Below are 22,215 nucleotides of genomic sequence, written 5' to 3'. Positions count from 1 at the left end.
CCAGGAGATGTGGTGAGAGAGGTGGCAAAAAGAAGCTGTGGGAGCCCCTGGAGGGAGCGTCAAACTCGGGCTTCAGAGAGGTGATGCCGGAGTTGTGTCTTGAAGCCAAGTGGAGGAGGCAGGGAAGGGCGTTCCAGCGAGAGGGAACAGCTTGGGCACAAGCAGGACGTTGAATAAGCTTGTGAGCCGCAGGTAGCTCACCCTGGCTGGGGAGTGTCCAGAAACAAGTGTGCAGGGCCAGATGGCCACAGGCTTAATGAGACAGGCCAAGACGGCTGGATTTTATCCTGATGGTTGGTCGTTTTCAGACTTTCCAAACCTGGTCTTTACCATAAATCTTCCCCAGGAGCTTTATACGAGAAAAAGGTTGCCATCTCATCATTGACCTGCTGTTCTGGGTGAGACCGATGGCCAGGTGCTGGGACACAGCATGCGGCAGGGGTCGGGAGGTTCCCTGCAGCCTGCGTACCCCACCCCCATGCCTGTCCCTGAGGCATCTCAAAGGAACTTGTAGGATTCTGCTGAACAGGGTGTGAAAACCATGGCTGCGGCTAGTGGAGGACAGGAGCGGACAACATGCAGACATGATCTGATGGTGTTCCACATTGAGCATGCAGAAGAATGGACAGGCAAAACAGCTGATGAGAAGGACACTCACTGGTTCAAACGAATGATTTCTTGAGTCTCTATTGTATGCCTAGCACTGTGTGAAAATATTTGACACTGGTAAGTAGAATAGACAACATGTAGCAAGTAAAGAAGTTCTTTTTATATTAAAATGATAGCACCTATAGAGCACCTACTGTGTACCCAGTGGTGTTCTAAGCATTTTATAATATTAATAGAATATTAACTCCTTGAATCCTCACCACAATTGATGAGGTGGGTAATATTATTACTTCCATTTTACAGACGAGGAAACCGAGGCACAGGCAGAGATTAGGACTGCATATGAGCTAAGCAGGTGTTGGGGAAGGTTCTCTTTAAGGAGGCTGAGGGGACACCAGGAAGATGAGAAGGGACGGTTGTAGATGCCCCTGTGGAGAACTGGGCTGCAAACACTCCTAGCACCCTGGAGAGCCCAGAGGGGAATGGCTTGGTCGGCTTGAAGAACGAGGGTAGCGTGGTTGAGTCCTGGGGAGGTGGTAAGGGAAGAGGAGAGGGGAGGAGGCCGGAGAAGACGGCAGCTGCGGGATCCTGTAGGCCTCACAGGCTACGGGAAGGAGAGGATATTGTATTCTTTTTTTTTTTTTTTTTTAGTCTATATTTTTGAGAGAAAGCAAGTGAGAGCAAGGGGCAGAGAGAGAGAGAGACAGAGAGACAGAATCTCTGCACTGTCAGCATAGAGCCCCACATGGGGCTGGAACTCACAAACTGTGAGATCATGAGCTGAAACCAAGAGTCTGACGCTTAACGGACTGAGCGACCCAGGCACCCGGAGAGGATATTTTCTCCTCAAAGCATGGAGGGGCCTGGGCAGGACAGTGAAGTGATTAGGTTTGAACCCCTAGAGAATGGCCATTCTGTGGGGCATGGATGGGAGGTTGGCACTGGTGGAAGCAGGGAGACCTGCAGTAGGCTCCTGAAGTCGTCTGGGCAGGAGATGATGTCGCCTTGGTCTGGAGGGCTGATGGTGAATATGGAGAGAATCCCGTGGGATTCTGTGGATTACCAACTGAGGAGTGTGGACAACCTGAACCCAGCTGGTGGCAGTGACGGTGGAGAGGACACATAAAAGGAAACAGCTTTCTAAGAGGTAGGAACAGAGAGGTTTCGGTGACCAGTTAGAAGACAATTCTGTGTTGGTTTTGAGATGCCTATGGGACACCCAGGAGGAGCCACCAAGCAGGCAGTTGGCAGTGAAATTAGGGATTGGGGATGTGCGAGGCTCTGTTTGGGGCTCAACGCAGTGCTATTTGGACTGTGTGTGCCTTGAGGGGTGTGACTGGGTCTGTCTCCCAAGCATCATAAGACCGTCTCACACCCAGTGGGCCCTCCATAAATGTTCATCAAACTGACCAAGTGTTCTCCATTTGGTGGAGAAGATGATGATTATAGCACAGTGAGCTAAGAATTTCCGGGAGGGGGTGACACTGGAGCTATGTTGATAGGAAGCCAGGTGGCCCAGAGGGAAGGGCATTTCCCTTGTTGTTCCCCCCGTCAACCTGGTCTTGGAAGAGTCCGCTAGAGAAGCAGATTCTCGAACACACCAGCTGTTCCTAATCATTGCTCATTGACATCTTCCTGAGGCTCCTTTTTCATCAGTGACCAGTCTTAAGAGTCGTATTCCAAGTGCTGACCCTTCTTCTCTGAGGCACCAGGAAGGGTACGTGGCCCCGAGCAGTCAGCAGTTGTAGGTGTCCTCGAGACCTCCTGTGTATAGCAATATCTCCGTGTCCTCTACCCCAAGGGCTCCTCCCTCCCATGGAGCCCATGTGCTGTGGACTTCTGTGAAGCATGTAGATTCTTCTCAGAACAATGGCTTTAGATGCATAAAACAGAGAATTACAACATGAACCGATTTTATTGATACAAAGATATCTCAAATGGTGTTTTTCAATTTGAGGTATAGTAATATATCTCAACACACTAAATAGCAAGATCTAGCGTCAGTAACTACCATAATTTCAAAGTAGAGATGAGCATAAATGATATTTTGAGATCGCTGAATAACTGTAAAATGATATGGATATATCTGATTTCTTTTGGTGACGAAGTCGCAGGTTCAATTAATACTACTGTGTCCTAGGCACATGAAAAGATGCTCAACGTCGCTCCTCATCAGGGAAATACAAATCAAAGCCACACTCAGATATCACCTCACGCCAGTCAGAGTGGCCAAAATGAACAAATCAGGAGCAAATAGATGCTGGAGAGGATGTGGAGAAACGGGAACCCTCTTGCACTGTTGGTGGGAATGCAAATTGGTGCAGCCACTCTGGAAAACAGTGTGGAGGTTCCTCAAAAAATTAAAAATAGACCTACCCTATGACCCAGCAATAGCACTGTTAGGAATTTACCCACGGGATACAAGAGTACAGATGCATAGGGGCGCTTGTACCCCAATGTTTATAGCAGCACTCTCAACAATAGCCAAATTATGGAAAGAGCCTAAATGTCCATCAACTGATGAATGGATAAAAAAATTGTGGTTTATATACACAATGGAGTACTACGTGGCAATGAGAAAGAATGAAATATGGCCCTTTGTAGCAACATGGATGGAACTGGAGGGTATTATGCTAAGTGAAATAAGCCATACAGAGAAAGACAGATACCATATGGTTTCACTCTTGTGTGGATCCTGAGAAACTTAACAGAAACCCATGGGGGAGGGGAAGGAAAAAAAAAAGGTTAGAGTGGAAGAGAGCCAAAGCATAAGAGACCCTTAAAAACTGAGAACAAACTGAGGGTTGATGGGGGGTGGGAGGGAGGGGAGGGTGAGTGATGGGTATTGAGGACACCTTTTGGGATGAGCACTGGGTGTTGTATGGAAACCAATTTGACAATAAACTTCATATATTGAAAAAAAAAAATACTGTGTCCTGCATTCATAATTAAAGGAAATGCTACATTTCAGTTGGAGTTAGCTAAAATACAGTTGACCCTTGAACAACACAGGATTGAACTACGCAGGTCTACTTGGATTTTTTTTTTTTGGTAAATAAACATAAACGTTTTTCCTTATGATTTTTTAAATAATGTTTTCTTTTCTCTAGCTTACTTTATTTTTTTTTTAATTTAAGTTTTAGTTAACATACAGTGCAATATTGGTTTCAAGAGTAGAATTGAGTGATTCATCATGCGACACCCAGTGCTCATCACAAGTGCCCTTCTTAGTACCTATCCAGCCCATCCCCCCCCCACTTCCCCTCCATCAACCTTCAATTTGTTCTCTATCATTAAGAGTCTCTTGTGGCTTGTTTCCCTCTCTTTTCTTTCCCCCCACCCTCCCATGTGTTCATCTGTTTTGTTTCTTAAATTCCACATGAGTGAAATCATATGGTATTTGTCCTTCTGATTGATTTATTTTGCTTAGCATAATTCTAGCTCCATCCACGTCGTTTCAAATGGCAAGATTTTATTCTTTGATGGATGAGCAATATTCCATTACATGCACATATATGTGTATATGTGTGTGTATACACACACACACACACACACAGCACATCTTCTTTATCCATCCATTCATCCATTATCATTCATCAAAACATTTGGGCTCTCTCTATAGTTTGGCTATGGTTGATAGTGCTGCCATAAACATTGGGGTGCATGTATCCCTTCAAATATGTATTTTTGTGTCCTTTGGGTGCCTCCCTAACCGTGCAATTGCTGGATCATAACGTAGTTCTATTTTTAGTTTTTTGAGGAGTCTCTATGCTGTTCTCCAGAGCACCAGTTTGCATTCCCACCAACACTGCAAGAGGGCTCCCCTTTCTCTGCATCCTCGCCAACACCTGTTGTTCCTTGTGTTAATTTTTGCCACTCTGGCACGTGTGAAATGGTATCTCATCATGGCTTTGACTTCTATTTCCGTGGTGGTGAGTAATGTCATCTAACTTACTTGATCTTTTTTTTTTTTTTTTAATTTTTTTTTTCAACATTTATTTATTTTTGGGACAGAGAGAGACAGAGCATGAACGGGGGAGGGGCAGAGAGAGAGAGAGGGAGACACAGAATCGGAAACAGGCTCCAGGCTCCGAGCCATCAGCCCAGAGCCCGACGCGGGGCTCGAACTCACGGACCACGAGATCGTGACCTGGCTGAAGTCGGACGCTTAACCGACTGCGCCACCCAGGCGCCCCTAACTTACTTGATCTTAATACAGTATATAGTATATATAACGTACAAAACATGTTAATTGACTAAGGCTTTGGGTCAGCAGTAGGTTATTAGTTAAGTCTTGAGGGAGTCAAAAGTTATACACGGATTTTCATTGGCACAGGGGGTTGGTGGCCGTACCACTTGTGTTGTTCACGGGTCAACTGTAATTTATTTGTTTTTGTCCAATTCCATGTATTCTCTGAATTTTACCCGTGAATTATAGATATCCATGGAACCCCTCCTCAAAGCATTCATTTCAGTCACTAAGTGCTTCCGAAAACAGTGACAGGGAATGTAAAGTGCTGGATTTTCTTTCAAAAACCCATTCCATTGGTTTTGTTTTATAAGAGGGGTTTATTCCCATTTGTATTTTGCAGATCAAGCGCTTGGTCAAGAGCGAGTGCTCCGTAAATGATGGTTGGGCTGGCGGATGGCAGATAGGTAGACAGGTGATGGTGGGTGGAGAGAAGCCTCGGGCAGGTTACATCATCTGCCTAACTCACAACTTATGAGTGATAGAGCTTGAACTTGAACCCACATTTTCTAAACTCTAAATTTCTTCTTTCTGTTCTTCCATGCTACCATTATGCTGTTTTTATTTTAAAGAGTTAACCCAGTGTGAAGCCATGTTCATAAATTATGCTGTTCTAATAATGAAAAAAAACAGTCCAATTACCCTTTTTTGGTCAGAGAACACCTAAAGTACTTTGTTCCTATGTTAGAGCCATATTTTAAGTAAACTGACTCTGTAGACTGCCTGCAGACCGAGACGGCAAGAGACCCAGAAATTTTCTCTTACGATTTGTGGATGAACTATGGATATAAAATTTAGAGAAGCCCGAGATGCATGATAGTGGGAGGTGTGGGGTAGTTTAGTACTGCTCCCGAAGGCAGAACCAAGGTCCAGTGTTTACAAGGACAAAATTTGGCTCAACTGAAGAACTCTCTAATGATTAGACCTACTTAGCAATGTACCAACATTGCCTGGTAAGATATTGACTGAAAGAATTCAAACATTGATCCATGTGTTTATTCATGCATTCAATAAACATTTATTGACAACCTACTACATACCAGATGCCTAGGTACATGCCGCCTTCAAAGTATGGAATCAGATAAACTGTTGTTAGAGCTTAAAGTCTACTGGGAGACAGATAACAAATATAATTTTAAAACAATCTTGAAGTAAAAAAGTGGAGTGCTAGGATTCATAATAACTGGGACAAGGATGGAACGATCTATAGTTATGTGTCCACAAGGAGGTGACTTTGCATTTGAAACCTGAAAGATTAGAAAGACCCAACCTCAGGGGAATGAAGCGTGAGGAACTAGAAGTAGCATGTGCAAAGGCCCTGAGGCAGAAATATGGTAACGTGTTAAGAAGTCTGAAGGAAAGTCACTGTGGGACCTGAAGTGGAATGGAAGAGAGGGGTGGTAGAATGTGAAGTCGGCAGGGATGAGCTCGGGTAGGATCTGGGGAGGCGCTTGGATTTAGTTCTAAGTGTGATGGGAAGCCAGTAAAGAACTCTAGGCAAGGGAGTAACACTGCTTATTTTATATTTAAAGGGTCACTCTGACTGCCGGTCAAAGAAAGATTGTGGGTTGGAAGGGAGAGACCAGGAGGCTCTTGGAGTAGATCAGGAGCAAGATGGAGGTTGCTTAGACTGGGTGGAGGCCGTGGAGATGGAGAAGACAGATGAGATTGTTAGCGAATCTGGCTGAGATTTTTCATGTATGGCTGTGGGGAGTGGTGGAGAGCATGAGGCTGAGGGTGATTGGTGGTGCCTTTCATCATGATGAGGAAGGCTAGGGAGGAAGGAAAGGTTGGAGGGTTGGAGTCAAGAAACATCTAGATCATCATTTTCCGGCAACTCTGAACCCTTGTGATAGACTGCCGTGGTTCTCAAGAATGATTCCGTTTATTTGGTATGTAGAGATGTGGGGGACGGAGCTTTTGTACTCGTCAAATGATGGGATGGGGGCACTATTGGCCTTTTCTGGACAGGGATCAGGGATGCTAAAAGTCTCGTATCGTGCAGGACAGCTCCCATAATGAAGAAATATCCCATCCAGAATGCTAGTAACTTCCTCATGGAAAAACATTAGTGGACTGAGAGCTTTTCAACTCTAAGAATGTAGAAAAATTGTATTTTTCCACCCCACACTGTCGGCCATTCATCTCTTTTTGTGAATTATTTGAGTCAGGTTCTTTTCATAAGTAATTGACTGAAATTAGCCACAGGGAGCAGATGGAGATTTCCCTGGAGGAAAGGGTGTAAGCAGGAAGAAGGAAGGCTAAATCTTGGAGAGCAGGACTTTGCTGGTGGGTAGGGCTTTGAGACTGAGGGACACTGAGGGCCTTGAAGGGAGGAGAGAAGGAGGAAGAGCAAGTGGGAAGGTGCAAAATTCAAACTTGGCTCTCTGTTTCCTGTGGTTCCACTGTGCGCTCCCTGATGCTTGCTGGTGTAGAGGCTGTCCGGCTCTTCCCCTAAACTTTGCTTCTCCATCCCTCATGCACACTTTGAACTTTTCCTTTTGATCATTTGCATCCCCGGTATAAATTCTTCCTTCAGATGATCAGAGAGATGCCGTAAACTTAGACTCCAAGCAACGCTGCATACTCTAGAAGAATACAGAAAAGCAACAGGAGTCCTAGTGGCTAATGAAGTTACTATCTTGGGTGAAAAATTGTTCTTTCCATCTCTCTAGCTTCATAAAGGTTGTTTTCTTGTTTTCACATGCATAGTTTCATGTGGGCCTCACAGCAATGCTAGTAGGCTGGGCATATGTGTTACTGTATTCATTTTATAGATTTGGTCATTGAAGTTCAGGGGCTTCCCCAAATCAAGCAGCCTGTAAGGGATAGAGTGGGAGGAGAGAGAGAGTGCGCATGTCTCTGGGCACGTGCACAGAACTTCAGTGCAGGGCTCCTACTAAGATTCCCCAACTGCATGTGGGCCCCTGGTAAGTTATGGGAAATGGTGAAGAAACTGTTCAACGTAAGTGGATGCCAAAGGAGAGCGGAATACAAAATTAATTGCCCAAGAGCCATTTTATCAAGGTATAAGTAGTTGATAGGCACGAAGTTGGTATTTTCCATAGCCCCATAAGGAAAAACCAAAAGGAGCAAGTTTTTTTTGTTGTTGTTGTTGTTGTTGTTGTTTTAGCACATTGGGAATAAAAGACTTAACTCTTGCTGGGTCCCTAACACTTGAGGCCCTACTTTTGTGCACATTTCCTGCAGCCGTCCCCATAAGAGCTGCAGCGTGGCTGTGAACACCCTGCAAAGGCTTGATGAGTCAAACCATCTTTCATATGGTGGGAGCAGGGCCTCAGCGTTACCCAAGTCCAGAGGGTGCCACTCAACCCTAGAATACGTGACTGGTGCCCCCTGGAGTTGTGCGGCACCCCCAGGGAGTGTTTACTGTCGATGAAAGGTAGTATAAGGGTGCTGCAGAGAGGTCGAGCTGTTTCCCCTCGTGATAAGCCCACTACCTGTACACACACACATACGTGCATATGTGCGCGTGCACACGCGCATACACACACACACACACACACACACACTAGCACTCATGCCTTCACAGTAGCCTTGGTTCCACTTTGGTGTATTGAGCTCAAGCCTCTCTCTTTTTTCTTTTAATTAATTTTTTTAATTTATTTTTGAGGCAGAGCAAGCACGTGAGCGAGGGAGGGGCAGAGAGAGAGAAAGGGACAGAGGAGCTGAAGCAGGCTCTACGCTGACAGCAGAGAGCCCAATGCGGGGCTCGAACTCACGAACCGTGCAATCATGACCTGAGCGGAAGTCGGGTGCTCAACCGACTGCGCCCCCCCAGGCATCCCCCCAAGCTTGTCTCTTTTTGAGCCCAAACGCTGAGACGAAGTAGCTTCTTCCTCAAACTGGGAAAACTTTCCCTCCTAGAGAGGGCTGAAGCATGAAGGCATGACGTTATGGTTAGACATGGCAGACGGCAGAGAAGCACAATGACCACTCTGAGGGAACCAAGAAAGCCCAAAGGGGAGACAAGGTTTAGAGCTAAATCAAGATTGGATTTTGTCATGAAAGGCAGAACTGGCAAAAGCATCATTACAAGGCATTAACCTTGTTACACACAGACCAACAAGCAGAGGCTGGGATTCAGAAGTAAATTACACATAATAAACTAGACCGAATAGGCTGAGAGCAACATTAGTGATTATGCCCTAAGGGGAGAGAAGGGCAAGATAGAAAATAGGCCAAAAAAAACGAGTAAGAATAATCTCTGGACACAGGGGGCCGACTGCACTATTTCACCCCTTTTTCGGCTTGACTCCCTGGGTATTAACTTCACTTTTGTGAGGAGGTTTCTCTGAAGGCTGTCTTTCTTTTGTTTTCATTTGCTGAAATGAGCAGAAGAAACCCACTCAGAGGGCCCCTTTCTCCATTCACAGGGACTCGTCCGTTTCTGTGTGTGACTAGCACAAAAGAATCCATTTCCATTCAGCTAGAACAAGCCCTCAGAGTTTACGTGAGGTCCAAGCCTGCTCTTTCCTATTTCCGTCCAGGCCCGCGGTTGTAATTGGCTACACGACCCTGACTGTGGCCAACGTCCTCCGTGGTGAGAGGAACGAGCGCCCAGCCAGTCCTTGGTCCCTCATACTTGAGGAAAAGCTAGAGTCTGGTGTCGCGTCCCACGTGACTCTCATTTCTTGCGCTGACTTGCTTTTGGTTGCAAACATCAGAAAGCCAACTCGACAGGAACTTAAGCCATAGCGTCTATTGTTAACCTAGTAGAAAGCTTAAAGGTTGGAAGCTGCGCCCCGCGGTGTCCTTAAGAAACCAGAGCCTGGGGCGCCTGGGTGGCGCAGTCGGTTAAGTGTCCGACTTCAGCCAGGTCACGATCTCACGGTCCGTGAGTTCGAGCCCCGCGTCGGGCTCTGGGCTGATGGCTCAGAGCCTGGAGCCTGTTTCCAGTTCTGTGTCTCCCTCTCTCTCTGCCCCTCCCCCGTTCATGCTCTGTCTCTCTCTGTTCCAAAAATAAATAAACGTTGAAAAAAAAAAATTAAAAAAAAAAAAAGAAACCAGAGCCTTTATTTTCCCCTGCACCAATTTTAGCACGTTGATTTTCATCCTCCATCTTGAATCTCGTGGAAGCAAAGTGGCTGCCATCACCCTGTACACAGTGGCCTCACACAACAGATTTCAAAGGGAGGAGATACGGGGAGTGGGCGAACAGGGTCTCCTCAAGGGCTTCCTCTTATCACGGAGGAAATTTGTTCCCAGAAGCCCCTCCAGTGGACTTCTTCCATCTCACCGGCCCAATATGGACCACATGGCCACCTCTAGCTCTAAGGGATAGGAAAGCAGATCTCTGGCAGTGGGGAATGGGATAACCATGTGGCTTGGACCAGTCACAGTTGTCCAGGCTTGAGTTTATTGCTACCTGAACCAAATAAGGGTTTTGTGGCAAAGAAGGTGGGAATAACTGCCTCAAGTGTGGCGGCCACTGTTCGTGTTTGAAAATAAGGTAATGAGGGGCACCTCGGTGGCTCAGTCGGTTAAGCGTCCGACTCTCGGTTTCAGCTCAGGTCATGATCTTGCAGTTCGTGAGTTCAAGCCCTGCATAAGGCTCCACGCTGGTGATGTAGAGCCTGCTTGGGATTCTCTGTCTCCCTCTCTCTCTGGCCCTCCCCCACTTGCACTGTCTCTCTCAAAATAAATAAATAAAAAGTAATGTGACCAAATACGGAGTGTGTATTACCATGCACCGAGCACTGTCCTAAGCTTTGCTGGGGCTTGTGTACGAAGTCATTCTCACCACTTCCGTTGTATAGAAGAGGAAACTGAGTCACAGCGAGGTTACAGTGCCCCACGTTAAGTAGCTAGAAAGTGACAGAGCCAGGAATTCAATCCAGGAGGTCTGGCTCACTCTACTATCCCTATTAGGTAAGGTGATAAAATACTCCAAGTAGCACACAGTAAGTACGTGCTACTAATCACAGCTAGTTATTAGTTTAACCCTCCAACAGGGTTAAAGAAACTGCCCGGGCCACCCAGTGGGTGCGAACTGAGCTTGAACGCAGACCTAAGCTCTCTAACTCCCTAGTCCCAGGCAGTTTGTTTATGTCACTAGCTCCCAAGTTCAGAAACGTTGATTTCATGGCTCTAACTAACCTGTGCTACTGATCCAGGACTTCATTTGGAAAACTAGTTATTAAGGAATGGTCAGAACTCAGGGAAGGACACTAGAAAAGATGGAATGGTAATTTGGAAGCAGCTTTTCTTCTTTGCGCCCTTACAGCTTTTGAGCCACTTCTGGTTTTTTGGAGCCAGTCTTTCACAAGCAGAATATCCCCATCCAACCTCAGCAAAACTACGCGTCATGTCATGGTCCTTGGCTAATCAGAACGGCTGCAGTTATTAAGCACCTACTGTATACCAGCGGTAGGCATACACTGTCCCATTTGTCCTTGTGAATAATCAGTTTACAGCCATAACTTTTTCTGTGCCATGGGATGAGGGAGAATGGCGTCCTCCAAGCCATAGATCGTGGTAATAGAACTTTCGAGATGCCCAGGTAGATGACACCCAATTCTCTGAGTTAGCCTCTCTGCAGTGACCAAATATTTAATAAGTGGTCAGCTGATCTTAACTTTGAACAATTCTGGTTTTATTTTAAGGCAAGATGTGTGATGTGGTTTTGTTATTTTTTTCAATCTAAAGGTCATCCGATTTTTCTTTTTCTGCTCATAGTCATGAGGCATCCTTATCTAAACAGTGATCTATTGTTCTGATTCTCAGACCCACAGAGATTTTTTTTTTCTTAACTTCGATTTTAACAGGACAGTTCCTCATCTTCCCCGACTGCATGAAAAGTATCTTTTAACAGGAAAAAAAAAATCTCTAATGGGCTTTCCAAAAATCTTCTTAAACTGAGTTCACTATGGAATATTTTATGCAAATAAGTCACTCTCTCTTAGGTTATGACATCTTTCCCTTGAAAAGTGATCACGGCATTGGAGAAATCCTCACTAGCTTATCTTTTCTCCCCAGCGTAACTTCAACAAAGAAATAGAGACGGCACTTTAAAGGCTTCAGAAATCAATTTAGTCCATGAATCCATTTACTTTAGATGTTAATGAAACTTGGTGGGTTTAAAAATAATGAATGTTTAATAAGACATAAATTGAAAGACATAAACACTGTCAGCAATAATATAATGAAGTTAATAAGTCTTAGCCTCCCCCTGCTCACCTCCCCTCTCCCCAAACAGGGCGATTTGAGGAGTTAACGGTGATGCTTACTGGAGTTTGCCAGCTCTCCCATTGGCTAAAACTGAAATGTGGGTTTGGAAACCTTAGTACAATTGGGAACTGAGCTCTGGCAGATAAAGTATGCTATCACACTGTGTTCAGTAGCTACAGACAGTAACGGCTCGCTCTAGCTTCATATCTTCCAGAGATTTGTGTAACAAACTCAGTTTCCTGTCGTTGAAGGCAGGAAGCAGCGTGAAGCGCTTTATGCCTTTAACCAAGAAAGAAAAAGACATCTTGGTCAACACTCTCTCTGCCCTGGGTTTAAAAAGGGGCTGTATTTAATGATCAGGAGCAAGCATGTGATTATACGTGCTCAGTGCTCCAGACCATTTAAATGCCTTCGGGTTGGAGTTCGGCTTTTTGTTTCCTCATCAAGAGCATCAGCATCAGGGTCCAGTCCTTCTGCTTGGTTCCTCTTTAGCTTTGTGGTTCTGTCCTGCCCACCAGCCTTGAGTGTATCTTTCCCTTTTTACCCTCTGAATTAATTATCCTATCTTTGGGCTTTACATTGTATCCGTCTGGTGAATCCAGAGTCCCTCCTGTCTGCCGTCACACCCAATGGGACTGTCTGTCTCACATTTTGGGAAGTGGCTTGTTTAACCTCACAGAAGCCAATCCCTAACTAAAATAATTTGTTGCAGGATCATGCAAACAGCCAAGCATAAGACTGTCTCCCTCCCAATTCAGCAATGGGCTCTTTCCTTGGCAATAAAGTGAATTCGGTTTGATGTATCAGCTGGGGGAGTGTTAAATGGATGGCTAGCTCGCTGCTGGAAATCAATGCATGTTAATACATAGGAAACCAATGGCTTTCCATGGGTTGGGCAAGCATGGTGATCCCACACATAAAGGGGATAAGAGGTTGCTCCTGGGGATCTTGTCTAAGAAAATGTATTTGGGGCTCGAGTAGGATCCTTCGCAGGTGGGCATGAGTAATTATCACTGTTAAAAATTATCTTTTTTTTTTTCCATTTGTGCGTTTGTGTGCATGTTCAGAAAGAAGGGGAGCAACCTGAAAGAGTCCAACCAATCGCATCATCTACCTTGATCCATTCCGACCTGACATCCGTTTATGGCACCGTGGTAATGAACAGGACTGTTTTGTTCTTGGGGACTGGAGATGGCCAGTTACTTAAGGTTGGTTTTCTGTGCCTTCTTCAATGTCAATTTTAATAGTGATCCATTTTGTGCTTTTTAATTTATTTTTTAGTGTTTCTCGGTTATACACAAGCTCATACCAACTGCTTTGTGAACTGTTCAGAGACCCTCAGAAATTACCAGAAAGAGACTTCTAGAAATCCGTATGTGATAGCCTCCCTAGCCGTGTAACAAAGCACCAGCCACCTTGCTTCCCAGGAGCCTGCCAAGTTATTCTCCCCTTCCTTACTCATAAGCTGCCTAGGTGAGGTAAATAGGGGTCTGGCCCTCACCCTACCCTGGATCACCTTCCTAAGACCTTTAACCTTTTAGTTCCTATCTCCTTTGTAGTGGAAATATGCAAAGTACCTGACTTCTCCAAACCTCAAACAGATGAGGGATTATAAGACTTAAAAAGTAGAAAAAACAGGTGTTCCTTCCCTCCAGCCTATTTGACACCCACAGAGGGGTTTTGTTTTCTGCCCTTTGTACCCACACATACCATGGAGAGGTTAGAGACCTGAGATCCTTTGAGATTCCCCCTGACTCGTATCTCAGAGGACTATTTTTTCCCCCCACTGTAGAATGGGTATACCACTGGACAAGTTGGGATTTTTATTCCCTGGGCAGGGAGCGGGAGGCAGTTGGGAGAAGGAGAAAATAAAATCAGGAACCTCTAATGACTTGTCTGGAGTGATATAGTGGTTATCTTATCAATTTCATCAGGCATTTATTGAATACCTCCGGGGGGGGGGGGGCGCCACCACTATTCATGGCTAGAAACTGCACTGTCACCCTAGGCTGACATTCCTCTGCCTCCCGGTAGTCGGTTGATTTACTGTCAGTCCAGGTTCTAAATTGAGTACAAATAGATTTGATTTCTCAACTGATCTCCCATTGACAACTAGCTGTGTGACTGTAGGTGAATCGCCTAACCTCTCTGAGTTTCCCTTTCCTCATCTATAAAATGAGATTGTGCTAGACAACCCAGAAAACCCCTTTCTCTCCTGTACGGTCTCTAATTCTGTCTTCTGTGCACTTATCCCGCACTCTAGCCAAACCTCTTGGCTTGTCCCCCGATGTGCGTTATGTAGTCTTGTTTGCCTACCTTTGTTCACACTGTGCCTCCTTCTGGGATTGCTTGCTTGCTTGCTTTTTTTCTCCCCCTATGCTTTACTGAATCCTATGTATCTATGCTTTGGCTCGGCTCAAACTCCACCTCCTCTTTGAGGCCTCCAAAGCCCAGAGTGATCACGTTTTCCCCTCATCTCCTGAAACACTCATTATCTGTACCATTCTGTAGGCCCATTACAGATGCCTCGTGTTGATCCCCAACCTTTTCACTCGTGTTTGTCTTGCCTTCCCAACTTGATTTTAAGCTTCTCAAGAAGGGGGTCCTGAATTCTCACAGCCTAATACAGTGTTGCGTGCCTGGTAGGCATTTGATTTAATCTGTTTTCTTTGGAGGAAACCCAGTAACATATGGGAGGGAGTTTGTTTGTATACACATTCTTTTTAAAATATACATTGATCATCTCTCCTGTTGTGTTAGCTTTATTTCCTGGGGAAAGGTAAACACCCGTCAGTCATTCTACCCAAGTGGCTTGGTGCCGTGTGATGACATCTGAAGCGAGGCCAACCTGGTCCGGCAGATTGGACCCATTAACCTGGCAGAGGAATTTGCCATCAGTCTTTACGGGGCCTCCTCACCAATTATCTCTTCAGATTTAGGATATTTTTGATGAGTATTTTGACAGGAACACTGTTTCCCCAAAGCTGAGCCAACCAAACTGTTACATGGTAAGTTGGAGGTGAAGAACACTTGGCTATAAATAGCTCCCCACGGGACAGGCTGGTTTCGCCTGTCCTGTTTGCTCACCCCAGCAGTTTGTGTACAACTGGCCAGTTTTTAGTGATGTTGTGACACCAGAGGGGTGGGGCCAGGCTGCAGCTTTAAGCCACCGAGAAAGAGGTGGCTGACCAAAGTCTGGTTTCCTCAGCATCTGTATGGGGTATACCTTCAGAAGCCATGCCTGTGGCCTTGGTGTTTGTTTGTTTGTTTTTTGGATTCAAATAACAAGGGCAGGTTGGTTTATTGTTTTGGGACAGCTGACATTTGTCTGGTGTTTCCCTTGTGCCAGTCACATTAAATGTTTTAACTCACTGAGTCCTCTCCACGGCTCAGGAAGATAGTTCTGTGATATATCCCATTTTACTGATAAGGGAAGTGAGGCCCAGAGAAAGTGGATGATTTGCCCAAAGTACGCACGGCAGAGCAGAGATCTGAACCTGGAGTGACTTCAGAGTCTGCACTAATGTCCCCTGTGCTCCACTGAGTTTTGTGATCTCTGCCCCAGACATGCACAACCACTCCCTCAGCGTTCTTGGGGTTGGGGGGCAGGGCGTGGTGGTGAAGGGAAGCATGTTGATAGGGATCCATGGAGGGGAGGGGACAGTGGAACCAATACTCCTGGGGTGTGGGTCATGGTTTTTAGAAGCTCCGGGAAGCAGCACCTGGGTGGCTCAGTCGGTTAAGGGTCAGTCTTCACCTCAGGTCATGATCTCATGATCTGTGAGTTCGAGCCCCACATTGGGCTCTGTGCTGACAGCTCAGAGCCTGGAGCCTGCTTCACATGGTGTGTCCGTCTTTCTCTCTGCCCCTTCCCCACTCATGCTGTATCTCTCTCTGTCTCTCAAAAGTGAATAAACGTTAAAAAAAAAAAAAAAAAAAAAAAAAAAAAAAAGCAGCTCCAGAAAGGATCCCAGCTCTGGAAGGAGGCAGACCATCTGACTGAAGGGAATGCCTCAATGGCATGATAACTTCTTAGGAGTTAAACCCTCCCCCAGCTTTACTCAGGAAGGTCCCTTCCCTCATGAGGAAGTTTTGAGGGACGAATTTGAACTGACTTAGCCCTGCCAAGCTGCCTTGGACAGCCCAGTAATTCCCAAGACTCCCCCATGTATCCTGTGTGCAGATTCTCGGATGTAACCCCTGAAATAACCCAGAGTCCCGAGACCCAGGACCATGTCGATGATTGAGAAGGCACAGATAATCCCCGAATCCCTTTGTTCAGAAACTTCAAGCTTCTCCCTTGCCAGACTTGTCACCAGAACTGTTAGGAAAGACGAACATTGATAGACACAAGCTTGGCTTCTTAAGCCACAGAGTGGAGATACTAATGAGCCCCACAAACAAAACCCAACCCGAGGCAGCCAGTGGGAGTAGGAGAAGAAAGAGGGCTTGGATCACCCACAGCCTGACTCATCAGTTTCCCAGTGATCAAGAGTTGGCAACATGTTGACAGACAATAGGCACTGTAGTATACGACTGGTTGGATGAGGGGCAGAAACCAGCAGTTGGGGGCCAATTGCTGGGGTTTTGTTCCACTACACAAACGCACACACACTCTAACTTAAGTCTCTGAAAACCTCACAGAATTTTAACGTAGTTCGATGCAATTTTATTATTCTTTTTAAAATTTCTTTGATGTTTATTTTTTGAAAGAGCGCATGGGGCAGGGGTGGGGCGGGGGGTGGTGGGTGCGGACAGAGGATTCAAAGTGGGCTTTGCACTGAAGGCAGAGAGCCCAGTGTGGCGCTCCGACTTGCGAACTGCAACATCATGACCTGAGCTGTAGTCGGACGCTCAACCGACTGAGCCACCCAGGTTCCCGTTTGGTGCAATTTTAAACATCGGGTTATTTAATTTTTTCTTCTTATAAGAGTAATATATGTTCCTCGAGAAAGGTGCAAAGTAGCAGAGGGTGAGGGAAAAACAGGAAAAAAAAATACCCCCTCGCGGTTACTGAAAGGCACTGACTGCTATCAGCGTTTTCTTTTTCTTTCTTTTTCTTTTCTTTCTTCTTCTTCTTTTTTTTTTTTTTTTTTTTTTGCATAGTTGAGGTCAGACTCTATCCAATTTTGCATCCATATTTTTCCTCCGGTTATGCCTGTATTAAAATGCTATGGCAAACTCTTGGTTAAATGGTATTTTTAAATAGCTGTATCATATTCTCTTGCGTGGAAACATCACATTGCGCTGAGGCCGAGAGAGCGAATCACTTTCAAAGCGTCTTTAAAGACCTGTACTTCTTCCAGGCGATCTGCCACTGCCTCCAAAGGTAAGGTTTTCCTGAGGAAGAGTGGAAAAACTAAAGACTTTACAATATGCCAATACCCTCACTGCCCTCTTTCTCCTGCCTTTATTCCTAGATGCTTTTGTAAGATTTTTGAAACATGGTAGGAATTTAGAACTTGAAAGCGTCCTTTTCACAGTATCTCATCTGTCCCCTTATTTTATTGACACGTGAGATGTCGATATGGTTGTGAGATGGGTTGTGTCGTCACTTTTTCCTCCCTGGTTGTTTCCTCATTTTACTTCCTTTCTGATCATGATTGCATGCTATACTTTCTCAGTGGTCAGCGTCTCCACTGAGATCAGCTGAAAGAGGGTGGCCACGCTGAACTCAGCTGGCAGGAATTCATAACTCACGTGTCGCAAGCCAGCACACTGCAAAGCGTACCCGTTTTTATAAACACATGCGAATCCTTGTCCAGATTGTGGGACAGCCTCTCATGTGGTTTGGATTCCTTTGAGCTGACTGTGTCGCATACAGAAAATTGTCCTTATTTCAAGGGCAGAACTGAATATTTTCAGCTTTTCCAGGTGGTAAAATAAGTATTAATGGAATATGCATGAAATTTGAAATTTGTAACTTTATGCATGTCCATTAGCCTTTCTTGTAAGCATAAAAGATAAGGCAGCAGGCGAGGAATAACAACAGCGAACATTTCTGAGCTCTTACTGTGCGCCGGCCATTGGAACCAGTGTCTGTATGGGCTAACTTGTTTAATCCTCATGAGTCCGTAGTGTTACCAAACCTACTTTATAAATGAAAAAAATGCGAGGCTCAGAGGGGTTAGGGAACTTGCTCAAGGTGATGTAAACTGAAGCAATCTGTCCCCTCTCCAAACTGCACTGATAATTCAAATGCACTCTGTAGGGTTTGGTACAATTTGTGGAACTGTGTTTTGTTTTGTTTTTTTTAAATTTTCTTTCAAATATTAGAGTACTGGGGTTAATCCCAAGATGCAAGTATTGAGGTTTTTTGAGAAGAGGCCCTGGCTTCTGTGGTTTTAGTTTGTTCCTATTTGGGGACGGCCTCCTGGCAGCCCCACAGAGCCCAGACTTCTGTATTAGAAGGCAGGACTTCCCCCGCTCAGGTCTGCAAGTGGGTCATGGGAGCCCCTGAACCCCCTGTGGGACCCCAGCTTTTCCCCCGTGGGTTCTTTGGGAGTAAATGTCAGAAATCTGGGTTCAAGATGATTTTTGGAACGGCTCTTGTAGGAGGAGGCCAGTGTTGGGTTTCTCCAACATCCCTAGGACCGAAGTGGGTTTCAGGGTACTGGGTGCCGTCTCACGCATGTCCCTTCCCCATATCATCAGAGAAGCACTACTCACATGCTTCGAGTTGGGACTGGCCATGTATGAGGCCCTCAAAACTTATTCCCACTGGTGGCTTTCATTTATCCAAACCGTGGAGCAAAATTGAGACCAGTTCTAGAAAGTTCTTCTGCATGGAGGTCTGCCTTGATTCTGGTTTTAAAGTTTTCAAATGAAAGGAAGAGATAACAAAAATAATAAAATATTTTATAAGGACAAGCTTACTATTTATATTCCCATGGAATGTTCAAATAAGGAAGAGGAGGCCAACCCAGGACAGGACCTGGGGCCGGAGGTAGGGGAGTGGGGATGGCTAGGCTGAAGTAATAGACCAAAAAGTAAAAATAGCAGGAAATGGCCTCCACGATTGGCTGTTTGGAATGTCATACGAAGCTATTTCAAGTTCGCTTCCATCTCATTCATTCTAGTTTGTGAGTTAGCCGGGACTCCCCAGTTTAGAGCTCTTCCTGCCATGTCCACACAAACCTAGAACTTGTGGTTCAAGCTGTATGCTTCTCTTGCTACTTACACTGAAAAAAATAGGTTGGAAATAAAAGAGGAGTTTGCCGTAATCTTTATATTTCACCTTTGTTACTCCTAACGACTCAAGCGCATTGAACACTGGTGGATAATTACCTTGCTTTCTCGTGTGTTCGTGTGCGTGGTTTAGGCCTCCTTCACCGCATTTCTTAGAAACTGTTTATCAAAAAAAAAAAAAAAAAAAAAAAAAAAAGATTGGCTTGGATGCCCTTTAACTGGTTAACCCCACAGAGTGAGGCCTAAGGAAAGAAATTTGGAGTATATGTTTCAGATTTTTGAATACCCATGGCTTTTCTACGTCATGGTAATAGTAAAGGAAAGAAAGAAAGAGGCTTTTGTTTAATTTTTCTCCCCCCCACCTCGTTTTCCTCACCATGCTATTCTTTCCGTGGGTGGTGTTGAACTTGTAATGTAACTAACTGTCTGGTGTGGAAGTCTCACACTCCACACGTTTCAGGACTGGAATTGGGCGGGGTTTTTTTGTATGCAACAAAAATCCCAAGGCTAGTTAATAGCCTACCATGAGGCTTCAGGAAGATGTCAACAGGAGCAATATGTTGACACAAACTGAAATTCTCCATCGGGGAAAATTTGTTTTCTACACAGGCTTCAGCTGGAAAAATCTGAAGAGCCCTATAAAATCTTGAATGCTAATAGAATTTTTTTTTTCATTTAATAAATATTTATTGGGCACCTTTTATGTGCCAGACACTATTCTGGGTACTGAGGATACAAAAGTGAATAAAGCAGGCAACCCCCTTGCTCTCATGATGGGGGGGGGGAAAAAGGATGGAAAATAAGTCACTGAATTAATCAATAAAGCCATTTCAGACAGTGAGTGGTAAGTGCTATGGAGGAAATCGACTGATGGGTAGAGAATGAGGTAGAAAGGCAACCAGGGAAAGCCTCTTAGAGGAGGTGACGTTTGAGACTTGAAGGATGAAGGGGTAGATAAGAATATGCATGGCAGAGGCTCAGGATGACTTCAGATTAGGTCTGTACTAAAGGGGCATTCTGGAAACAAGAGATAAAAATCCACATCATGCCCAAGGGGTGTGTGTGAATTGGATGAGATTCTTTTATACAAAACTCAACCCATTTTGGGTTTCTGTGACTCATTGTTACTTCCTGCATCGCTTCACAGATCGTGTTCTTTTTCCAAGGCTGCCCAGCTAAACCGAGCTGAGGAAGGAACATTTCCCGTGCTCCAGTCTCGCTGGCTTTCTTCTCTGTGTTGATGTTGACATGAATGTTGCAGTTAGAAGATCCAAGTTTGGCTTTGATGCCCCTGGGCTGGGCTGTGGGGATGGGGATTGGAGGGGTAGGAGGTGATATTAATAGAGATCTAGCAGAGGAAGAAAGCCATGTCTCTCCTGTCCTGGAGTCATTTGAGAGAGGTGAAGGCCCCAGTGGCAGAGACCCCCAAGCTCTCCATGTGGCATGTCTGGGCCCCTTGTGGATGCAAATGAAAACTTCCTGTTGTCCTGTCCTCAGGGTTATGGAGATCATTCTCTGCGTATGATCTAGCAAAAAGAAAAACAATTTGACCCACTCACACTCACTTTTCACATTTAAATCTTATGTATTTATTTAAGATAGTACATTGACATTGTTCAAAATTCAAAAGAACCAAGAGAATATATAGAGAAAGTCACACATTCCTGACCTCTGGGGCAACCAGCGATATGGGTTTCTTGGGTATCTTCCCAGAGATAGTTTATAAATGTCTGCAAGTAAAAGGGGGAAGATGGCCTTTCCCCCATTTTATCAAATATACAGCATATTAAACATGCTATATAAGTATATAAGTATGTTTATGTAATATATAAATATATACACAACGTAATGTATTCAACATATACACAAGGAGCTTTCTAATTATTTTTACAGCTAAATAGTATCATATTTGTTTGACTATGCCTAACCAACTCACTGTTGTTGGACATTTAGGTTGTTTCAACCTTTTGCTAATTTGTGATGCAATAAATATCCGTGTACATATGTCATTCACCATACATATGAGGGGCTGTGGGGTCTAAGGGTATGCTTTATAATTTTGATAGATAATGCCAAATTACGTTCTAGAGAAGTGTCACTCCCACTATCGATGAAACATAATTTAAACCCAGCATCTATAGTTATCAGGACAAGCTTTCAGTGTAAGCCACTCTAGGTAGCTTGTTTAGGAAACTGGTTGGTAAACCCCAGCACATAGTACACTTAAGAATTTTTTTTTAACACCATAAAGGCTTCCCTGCCAGAATTCAGAGTTCCAGAGAAAATACCGGTGCCTCGTCTCCAGGTAAATCGCAGTTGCCGCAAACTAGATCTTCATAGCCCTTCCCCGTCGACATCAACCATGTTCCAAGAATAAATAAAAGAAGTCCCTGTAAAAACTGCAGCGCAGGTCCTAACTCACTTAAGATGCATGAGTGGTGGTGTTTTATAAATTAAGTTTTTATTTTAAAGCAAATCCCAGACACTGTCATTTCACCCCTACATGTTTCATTACACATCTCTAAAAAATGATGGTCATTTTCTTTCTTTTTTTTTTTTTAATGTTTATTTTGAGAATACATGCATGCAAGCGGCAGAGAGGGAGGGGAAGAGAGAATCTGAAGCGGGCTCTGCTCTGTCAGCACAGAGCCCGCTGCAGAGCTCAATCCCACAAACTGTGAGATCATGACCTGAGCCAAAATCAAGAGTCCGGCACCGCAATGGCCATTTTCTTAAATAACCATACCCATAATGCTATTATCACAGCAAAAATATCAGTAGTTCTTCAGCAATATCTCATAGGAGCTTATACAATGAAATCTTCCTAAGTGGCTCGAGAGTATCTTTTGAAAATGACTTTTGTTGAGGTTAGAGTGGGAGAGAGCCAAAGCATAAGAGACTCTTAAAAACTGAGAACAGGGGCGCCTGGGTGGCGCAGTCGGTTAAGCGTCCGACTTCAGCCAGGTCACGATCTCGCG

At 44.8% G+C, this 22,215-nt stretch overlaps 1 protein-coding gene across 2 annotated transcripts in view; it reads left to right on the top strand.

The window, feature by feature from the left end:
• The window catches only part of PLXNC1 (plexin C1), a 149,650-nt gene that overhangs the window by 9,264 nt on the left and 118,171 nt on the right, over window positions 1-22,215 (top strand). For both annotated transcript variants that reach the window (XM_040491228.1, XM_040491227.1), the window contains exon 2: window positions 13,117-13,257. In XM_040491228.1, the coding sequence (XP_040347162.1) occupies window positions 13,117-13,257 (141 nt within the window). The remainder of the gene's footprint in view (window positions 1-13,116; window positions 13,258-22,215) is intronic.

The sequence above is a fragment of the Herpailurus yagouaroundi genome, unplaced genomic scaffold, assembly GCF_014898765.1.
Source record: "Herpailurus yagouaroundi ecotype Mexico unplaced genomic scaffold, PumYag 182, whole genome shotgun sequence".
Lineage (NCBI taxonomy): Eukaryota > Metazoa > Chordata > Mammalia > Carnivora > Felidae > Herpailurus > Herpailurus yagouaroundi.
Note: the sequence above shows the minus strand (reverse complement) of the source record. Positions and strands in the feature narration are given on the sequence as shown.